General features: G+C 40.3%; 1 protein-coding gene across 1 annotated transcript; it reads right to left on the bottom strand.

Annotated features, from left to right (window-relative positions):
* Nucleotides 1-2,848: 2,848 nt before the first annotated feature.
* On the bottom strand, nucleotides 2,849-5,579 carry LOC307039875 (muscarinic acetylcholine receptor M2-like). Its single transcript, XM_079682305.1, has 3 exons — nucleotides 5,284-5,579; nucleotides 4,222-5,085; nucleotides 2,849-3,879 (listed from the first exon to the last, which is right to left on the bottom strand). Exons 1-3 carry the CDS (start codon nucleotides 5,452-5,454, stop codon nucleotides 3,568-3,570), a joined length of 1,347 nt encoding a protein of 448 aa, XP_079538431.1. The 5' UTR covers nucleotides 5,455-5,579; the 3' UTR covers nucleotides 2,849-3,567.
* Between the last annotated feature and the right edge of the window lie 4,747 nt (nucleotides 5,580-10,326).

Here is a 10,326-nt window from a genome sequence, read left to right as displayed (position 1 = left end):
GGCTTCTGCGTCAAAAATAGGACCGATGCGAGCGGGCTACAGAGATTGTTAAACTCACTTCTTCCCAATTTCATGACTCCGGACACCTTTTTTCATTCTTAAACGGGTAGTCATCACGCTTTATCTGAAACTCAAGTCTCAAGTGACATTCAGCAATTCATCAGATTTCACACACCGCCCTTTTAGAGACACAAAAGGCTTTATACAACTTTTTTTTTCACAGATGCAGCCGTACACCCCTGTAAACAGACTTTGATGTGTGAAATCGGCACACTTCCCCTTTAATTATTCTCTGTGATTTCAAAGTCACACAATGAGTGAAATATGTGCGTGTGAGTGCAGGTCAAACATTCATAGAGGCCTGCTCATTGCAACTCATTAACAGCCTGAGTGTATGCCGACTCACGCTTCTTATTATAGGTGCAGGCACCATATATCTCTATCAAACCAGTAAAACTGCTTCTCACCATGTCAGTCTTCTGAGCTTCAGTCTCTTCTGTCCCCGACGCCTCCTCCCTGTCTCTGTCCCAACTCTGAGGTGTCCTCCTGCTCTCTGCTGCCTTCAGCATCTGCAGCAAGTTAGGGCTGCATTTTAATGACTGATGTTTGTTGTTTTCCTCTTCCTCGTCTCCATTCACCACATCCTCACATGGTTCAGGATATTCATCAGGTAGTGGCAGTGTCTGCTCTATTTCCTCTGCCATGACTCCACTGGCAGCCAGGAATGATGTGAATAAGATTCCTGCTCAGGTGATCTGTCAGCAGACCATACCCTGCCCACATAAATCTGATATTTCCTCCTGAAAGGCGTCTGTTTACTCTAAACAGCAGCAGTTCTCGGGTTACTTTGACTAAATGTAAAGTAGATACTAAGACCTGGATACAGTGCGTAAACTAAGGGTAAACACTGATAGGAGGACGGCTTTTGGAAGAAGAGGAAAATGTAGCTTTTGTATAGTGGTGTAACTTACTTCAACCAAATAGCCATTAGGTACTCCAACATATTCTCATATAGTCTTTTGTACTGAAATGTCTTCTGTACATGTTAAGGCAAAGCCCTTAAAGCCTCAGGCGTTTACCTGTGGGGCCGCTTCTTGTTTTGTGTTGTTTTTGACAACATTGGCTCAAAATCGCTTTAATCACAAATACATATGTGCAATGCAAACAGAAGCTTTATACATTATGAACAAACAGGGCCAGGTGTTTACATTACAACATATCAGCATTAACAGTGACCCCCTATGTGTCGGGCTAAAAGACAAGGGGTACACTGAGATCCAACGAGTGTATTTATTAGGATTTAAATAACTCATAAAACATTTGTCAGGTTTATTTATGAACGTAATGTATAACATGTTTTGCTATAGAAATCGCACTCATTGACCTGCAGTGGAATACGATTAAAAGAGAGAGGAAATAATACTTTGTTTTTTCAACCCCCATTACATTGAAATTCCATTTGGAAGTAGTCTCTAAACGGCCAGTATGAACTGAAGGAATGATAAGAGCTACACACAAAATTGCCCCTAATTGTTTAATTGTTTTTAAATCGGATATGAAACATTATGAACCCCTTCACAGAAGTTAAGATTTCAGTCTAGATTACGTTCTGTGAAATGGATCAGGATGAAGTTTGTCAAGATACTTTTATTGAGTCTTTATGATGGGTACATTTGAAATGATTTGATTATTGAGTTGTGGCTGTCTAGTCAAACACACAGTCATATTTACATACAAACTAGGTCATATTTAACATACAGATCCCCAATGTTTAAAAAATGAATGTAGTAGGTTAGGAGTATCAATAGGAGAATTACTTTTTGTTCCACAAGAGGGTGTAAAAGCTTCAAGGCTGAGACAGTGAGACCTTTAGTCCCTTCTCTCTTCAGTGAGGACTTTGGGTGCATTTCAGTTCGATTCCTTCTGCTCCGTCTCTGAGTCTGAACCAGGAGAGGTTTATGAGTCTCAGTCCAGAGGAGCAATGGGAGGGGGAGTTAATACTGAATCCTCTCGCTCTCCCTCCAAATCTTTCACTCTTTCTCAAATCTACTTGATAAAGGAATTTCAGACTCCGGTGTTAAATTCGGATGGGTATAAAACTGTCTGTAGTTGAGGTGTTGTGTTCATGTTATCAGTATAAAAGAAAAATGAATGTTTCTCAATTAACTGTGTGGCATTTTGATTCTTGTTTATGATCGAGGTCACATTAGAGACAAAAGTAATGAGAGTATGCTAGACAAATTGCAAACCTTGTAGGTGTTAAGCTTAACTATCAACCATTTTCCTTTCATCACCTGTTCTTCTTCGTGCTGGGTAGAATGAGGCTATCGTTTCTATTAGTCTGTTTGCTCCATTAGAGATGACGTACTTTACTGAACCAGACGGTTACAAGAAAAAGCAGTGTCACATACTTTTATAATCAAATGCTGCTGTGAGTGTAGCAAGTTTTCTAGCAACACATCTACCTGATACGGATATACACTCTGATGTTGTTTTAGACTGAGAACCAGTTACTGGCCCTTTGTCAACCATCTTCACTTCAGCCGTCGTAGAATTTGCAAACTCACTGAACTGCATCGCTGTTTTTCATTCAGGGATTTGCCTATTTCCTCCAGGGCACACACTACTGCAGTGCTGGACTCTTTTTATGGTGCAGTGTCCAGCTCCTTCCGTCAGGCAGCAGCGCAGCAGGGGTAGTTATATGGCCAAGGATGAGCAGGCCCCAAGTGTCGTGGTGGAGCCAAGATATCAGGCTTTATGTACTCACACTTTGTATCATTTTAATTCTCAGCTAAATTGAAGGTGTCACAAAAAATACTGACACTGCATTTTCTGTTATTATCTCATTTATTTTTGTAAAACATGTATTTATTAGTGAAAGAGGGGAAGCTATTGACAGATATCACTATCACAGTTGGGATCCTTTCACAACAACATGGATCATGGATGTCATTATCTTAATATGACAAGTCTAGCTAGACAGAAGGCATGCAAACACACGCACACACACACATACACACACTCACTCATTCAAACATTTACAGCTGTCGTTCAGACATGTAGGCAGTTTTTTACTGCACAAATGATTTATGTCAACAGTATCTTTTTCTATAGTATATTATCTTCTTTTTACACTATACATATCTGCTTTGGTCGCAAAACCATCACATTAACCACAATTTTACTGTCGGGGTAAAAAGAGGTTGCATGTTAAACAACATGCTGCACAAGCTTGTGTTGGTGGAGCAAAGAGGAAAATATAAAACCCCAAACGTCACTCAAATGTACATTTTTACAATACACCACATTCCCTCCAGAATTCCTTAAATACATATATATTTATATATATATATGATACAAAAAACATGTGTTTCAAATAATTAAAAGTTGTGTGGTACAATTTAAAATGTAAAACAGGTTCCTTTCAATGGCAGTATCTATACGTTGTACAATCTAAATAGAAACAGATTGCACAGAATGGATAAGAAAGTCTCAATACGTTAACAATGTTATTGTGTCATTTCAGTTCACTAGATTTATCACAAACATGAGTCAGCTTGTTGGCCCTCATCGTGCTGTTCGTATGTTTTTGTACTGGCACATGAGCAGGTGCTTGAAGGTGTTTTTGAAGGTCGCGTTGCAGAGGGCGTAGCATGCTGGGTTGATGGTGCTGTTGATGTAGCAGAGCCAGTAGCCGATGGTCCACAGGGAGTTTGGGATGCAGATGGAACAAAAGGTGTTGATCAGCACCATGACGTTGTACGGGGTCCATGTGGCTACAAAAGCAACCAGGATGGCCATAATGGTGCGCGTCACCTTTTTCTCCCTGGAAGAAACGCCCTTCCTTTTCCACTTTGCCACAGCACTCTGCTTTGTCACCTGGACAAAAGGAAAAGAAGAAATCATTTTTTAATTGCACGTTTTTTGGCAACTTACAATTACAGGGAAAACACAGTTAATGTTGTTGATTCTGGTTGCAGTGATATTTTGCTAGCTAACGTTTCAAGAAAGCTGTCCGGTAATATATGTAATGGCTCGCGTAAATCGTGTTTTACATTAGTAAGATCCAGAGACTAAATTGTTGACAATCCGATAAGTGAGATGTTTCTGTCTGCTCTAAATTGCTGGAGCAACCAACAGTTCCATACCTAGACCCTGGAGCTGGAAACATGTTAGTCATATACATTGTAATGGACACAATCATACTCAGTGATCAAATACCTTAAACAGGGTCCTTGCGGTCAGACTTTGTCTGTCAGCGGTAGAGTTCTCCGGAGAAGGTGGCTGAGTTTGGTTTGTCTTTTTCTCACCATTTGAACATTTTTGAAAGGAAGCAGGGACGGCAGTATCTTTAGACGTTGAGGCGTGGTTCCTGACGTCTGTGGAGTCTGCCTGATCAGTTCTTTCTTCATGACTGTGCCCGTTTCCATTCTGCTGTTGCAGCATTTCCTTCTCCTTCCCATCTTCAGCCTCTCCATGAGCATCTCCTGTTGTAATAACCTCGTTCTGACATCCGTCCTCCTGGCTGTGAGAGGGGCCCTCCCCCAGACTGGCCCCTGACGGCTTCCTAGTGTTCCTCTTCACGCGGCTGCGGCTGGCCTTGGAGATGCGCCAATAGAGGTAGATCATGATGGCCACCGGTAGGTAAAAAGCTGCGATGGCTGTCCCAAACGTCACTGCAGGGTTTGAGAAGAACTGGATGTAGCACTCACCTGGCGGTACGGTTCTCCCCCCCACTATGAACTGCCAGAACAAAATGGCCGGGGCCCACAGGACAAAGGACAAGACCCAGGCCGCAGCGATCATCAGACCCGCCATCTTGGTGCTGCGGCGCGCCGGATAGCTGAGCGGCTTGGTGACACAGAAGTAACGGTCGAAACTGATGATGAGCAGGTTCATGACTGAAGCGTTGCTGACAACATAATCAACCGCCAGCCACAGGTCGCACACCACGGCTCCCAGGGGCCAGTAGCCAATCACAATGTAGACGGTGTAGAGGTTCATGGAGCAGAGGCCAATAATGAGGTCCGCACAGGCCAGGCTGAAGAGGAAGTAGTTGTTGACAGTCTGCAGGTTCCTGTTTACCTTTAGAGAAACAACATGGGGCAGGCTGTCAGATGCTAATCTTTTTTGGTACCATGTGATTTGTGTTTTCTCATTTTCTATTAGATTACCACCCTGCATGTGCTGGCTGTATTCTTATCTCTATATCTGGCTGTGCCTTTAAAAGTGTCCAGAGGTGGACATTTGAAACTTTAATGAGAAAAACAAGAAAACCCAAACCTTTATAGAGAGCATGACCAGGATGTTTCCGATGACAGTGAACAGACTGAGGGATCCGGCCACCAGGATGATGAGTACAATCTCCACAGTGGAGTACGGGCTTGCAGAGAAGAGGCTGCCGTTATCCCCGCTGCTGATGTTGGTGGTTTGGGAAGAATTCAGAGTCTCCATAGTGGCTGGTTTATGGATTTCTCTCTCAGTCTCGAATCATATCTATACAATATCTGGTAAACACAAAACATTATGAAGTATGAAGCTTATTTTTTGCAACGGTTTTTTGATGTTTGGATCTGTCTGCACAGTCATGCGTAACTTTCAGCATGTAAACATTTAGCAGGTGTTTGAGTGTTTTGAGCTCACAGTGTGAAGGCTACACAGGTGAGCAAATAAAGCTGCAGCAGCTGTGTTTTACATATACAACAGTCTCCCTCATACACATATCAGGAACAACACCTTAGAAAGATGGAATCTGCACAATTTGTGTAAATCATACCATAATCAACTTGCTGATGACTTAATTATATCATCAATGATAGTTTTTTGCAGATACTGTAGGCATTATCTATTCTTTATTATTAAATAATAATAATTGATTATAATTCAATTGCAATATTAGACATTAACATGGTAAAGTTTAGATTCAATATTGCCAAAATACCCAGATACTATACTGTATACATTTCCCCCCACCCCTAAGGGACCTGGAAGTATTAACTTTGATCAGAGTTCATTTTGTAGATTTCCCATTCATACTTGAAAGTCACAAAATGGCCTTTGGGAGTATCTAATCCATGTATGAGATTTAATATACAAATGTCAAGTAATAATCTGGATCCTGCAGACATAGAGGAGACACGTCATATTATAGCTGCTTGCCTGGTTTGAAAATTGGATTCTGTTTGTGCTTTCATGTTTGCTATTTGAGACAGATCCAAACAAACCTTAATAGATGCAACAGTTTTAATGTCAGGCGGGGGCAGAATCTGTAAGTCCTAAAAGGGTTTATGAACAACAACAATTCTTGCCTTCTGAGTGGGAGAAAAAAGGGAAACATTTGTCTTGACTCTGAAACTACCTGTTATTAGGGTTACAAAATACCGCTTCAATGAAAGTACACACAGAGTTACACTCGGGGCCCCCCACACTGATAATCCAGGCATTCATGGTGCCTTGGATAAAAGCATCTGCACACAACAACATATTAAATGGGAGTGTAGATACCTTTTGTATTTGTATTTTGAATGGGTTGTGTATTCAAAACGTCCGATGCCAAGCAAACAGACAGCAAAACACCATAATTAAGGTAAAGTATCATTATGGGAACTATTATGTCAAAAACCCAGAAACATTAGGAATAGATCTACAATAGCAATGTGATTAACTGATGTATTCTGATCAGAAAATCAATGTAAAGACACTTAGTTGTGACCATGAAGGTTTTTGCATACTGCTAAAACCATGTAAGTGACTCCATTAGGCCACATGATAACATCGTACTGTACCTGAGATGTTTCCTTCCTGCTCTTACAGCCAGATGAAACTTCATTAGAGCATCTCTAACCCCATCACCTACTCATCAAAGACCCATTCTGGACCTTTTCTGTAGCAAATGAGAAAGAGCTGGTGTGTTAGTGTGCTTTCATTTAGTTGAACTATATTTTTCAGCCTTAAAGTTATGAGTCTGAAGATTTAGGGAAACAGTATAATATTTGTAATAATGTAAATATCAGGGTTAGTTGAAAGTTACTCTTAGGTTTAAGAAAATGCATTTGCATTTGCATAAATCTCGTCATATTAAAGGGACTCACTTTGAATTGTGGGACAAAATTCAGGTCCCCACATTTGAGGAAGACTTGTTTCTTGCTTAAAGTTATGGTGGCAGTAAATCATTTAGCACTAACAACTGACATAAAATGTGTCTCCAGAGAAGTTAGGGTAAGAAAATGCAATTCCTTGATCCTATTAGATAAAATAACCAATTACAATACTGTGTTAATAATAATACCTTTTCGGTCCACTAGATAGAGTTTTTTTTTCTAGGGTTGACTGAAAGTTGGTCAACGACACTTCTGGAATAAATCAGAAATGTGCCAATTTTTTTAGATGAACAGATGTTGACAAACTGCATTATTATTAACACAGAAAAAAAGGTAGTAAATCGAAATAAATATTATTGCAATTTTGACTTTTCTTTTAATTGGAATAATATCGTATCATTGGGCCTGTAGTAGTTCCCACCACTATACATTGTCTTTTTGTTATAAGGTGCTGTACTATAAGTGCCTTGCTGCACCAGTTTGCAATGGACATTTGGACCACAAAATAAACTGTAATTTCAAACTGTGCAAAACTACAAACTGTAGTTACCATTTGATGTGGCATTGGTTGGTCCATACTAATAAGACCAACATTTCTAAACCTCCCTAATTGTAATCCAGGGCTACTGGACAGAGTCACGGAGGCAAACAATATTTCTTTGACAGGCACAGAAACGTGGTAATTAGATCCAGCAGATGCTGCCTGCAACAGCTGTACCGGTAATATGCTTCTAGCTTACAGTTCTCATCTGGCTGGGTGAGCACGGGTTTAAAAAGTCTGTACTGTCTTTGATATCATGAAGGATACATACGAAACAGCCGACATCAGGTGAGATGGTGAAACAAGAGGCTTGTTTGCAGAGCCGAGAGCGGATGTTACATAGAGTACACAGTTTCATAAAAAGGACGATTTAACGACTGCAGGATCAAAGTGTTTCGACATTTAATGATTTAATTGAAAAGTGATTTCTATCTCATAAATGTCATTATTTGTTTACAAAGATTGTGAATACTATGTATCAATGCATATCAGATAAATAGACTTTAACAAATACAGTACTTAGGCTGAGCGATTGTTTTAAATCGCACATTGCTTTAATTGTTACAGTAACATTTAACAGATTTCAAAAGGTTTTTCAGTATTTTGAAGCAACAGTTTCTGATGTAATTGCACAAGTAACTGTTAATAGGTTTGCCACACAAGTTTGTTGTGAATCTGAAAAGTGGGAAATTTCACATCAGCCTGAGTTTTGGACTCGCACGGCAGTGTAACGGAGAGAAGAGAAAACCACTCAATATTCAACGCAGCACTGCAATGGAGCCAGAAAAAAAGGACAGAGAAAATATAAAAATAGCTGAATACAAAAGCGTGACCAGGGTGTAAAGGACAACAACAAAAATTAAACAACAAGGTACAGAGGAGATGACACAAAGAGGAACAAGAAGATAAAACGACTTTTATTTTTAACAGAAGAGAGGCGACCGAGGGACTCCATCTCATGGGACATGAGTACGAGAGCTAATGAGCAAAGATTGAATAACTTGATGTCATCTTGTAGGCCTGCAGTTTACATGGAGAAGCTGCCTGTTTGAAATCTAATCTCCTCTTACACACAAACATGTGTAACCGGGGGGATTCCTCGGCAGCACGGAGACTGGGGAATCCAGACCCAGATCTGATGCTGATGGCTGATAGAAACCTTTCAGCACAGAAATGATGATCAACATTTGTAAAGCAGCCTTTAATGAACAATAAAACGTTTTCCAGTTCAAGCCTTAAATACTAGAACCTGAGACCGCATGTGCAGTAGAACATTTAATATAATTCGAATTATCATTATATTCCTGAAATCTAAATTCATCTTTCTTATTTGCAGCAAAAGAAAGCAAGAGGAAAAAGAGTTTCTGACTTTACGTAAAGATATTAGACATTTATCAAAGTAGCTGTGGTGTAAGTCAAGTGTCCTGGTTTGCAGCAGTTTGGAAGATCCACAGAGAAATGTTATCTTACCGTGTCTGCTGGGATTGGCATGGAGGAGATGTTTTAGTTTGGTCCATGTTAGTCTCACCTCTGACGACACTGGAGCAGAGAGAGAAGCAAAGAGTAACCCAGCACTGATGTCGCTCCTCCTTTGACAAGAAACAGTGTGTGTGTGTGTGTGTGTGTGTGTGTGTGTGTGTGTGTGTGTGTGTGTGTGTGTGTGTGTGTGTGTGTGTGTGTGTGTGTGTGTGTGTGTGTGTGTGTGTGTGTGTGTGTGTGTGTGTGTGTGTGTGTGTGTGTGTGTGGGTGGGTGGGTGGGTGGGTGGGTGGGTGTGTGTGTTAGAGAGAGACAAAAAGAGAGACTGGCAGCAGGGAGGGGTTAAGGGGGGCTATTAGATGTGATTTATCCCTTAAGCCAGGGTTGCACATTTTAATAAAGGACAGATGGATTCAGACAGAGACGGAGGAGATGTTTGTTTCAGGACCATGGAAAGCACTGGTCTCTACAGCACAAACACACCATATTATCTTCCGTTACAAACGCTGAGGGTGATGATGTGAATAGGACTGAGTGGCTGTGACATTAAATAAAATGGTAAAGCACTATTAAAATGAGGACAAAAGAGGGTTGCACTGTTATTTTGCTGTAGGACGTTAACCTTTAAGACTCAGTTGTTTTGACCTTTTAACCAAGCTTGTGACGCAGTGTGCCCAAGTTGGTGGATGACCTTACTTTGATGGAATTACCCTAAAGAATAATGGTCCCTCTCCATGAAACAATATTGCAAATAAAACAAGGAGTGTCCCACCGCAAAGTCCTGATGATCTGATATGAGAAAAGACAAGATGAGTAATTGAGCTCATCTTGGTCCAGACTAATGACGCACTAATCAGATCAACTTCGGTCTAATAGTTCAATTGATTGGATGAAATGTAAACTGTGTAAGACTTCTGCACATTTTACATTCCGTGTTATCGCTTTGATTTCATATCAAACAGATATTATCTCATTCATGTGATAGAAAAATTTATTGGTGCATTAATGGATGAGCTTCTCTCGATCGTTGGACGATTTATCATGAACACAATCAATATGACTTTACTGTGTGTCTCCACATGTATGTTGTGTTTCCTGTTTCCCTGAAGCCATCCTCCAATTTAAAAAACAATCTAGAATGTCTTATTATTTGTAGTCTGAATATATTAAAGAGAGAAAATACATTTTAGCTCACAGACATTAAAAAA

Source organism: Notothenia rossii, assembly GCF_949606895.1.
Source record: "Notothenia rossii genome assembly, chromosome: 5".
In the NCBI taxonomy this organism is placed as follows: Eukaryota; Metazoa; Chordata; class Actinopteri; order Perciformes; family Nototheniidae; genus Notothenia; species Notothenia rossii.
The sequence above is the reverse complement of the archived record's forward strand: the minus strand, read 5'-3'. Positions and strand labels throughout refer to the sequence as shown.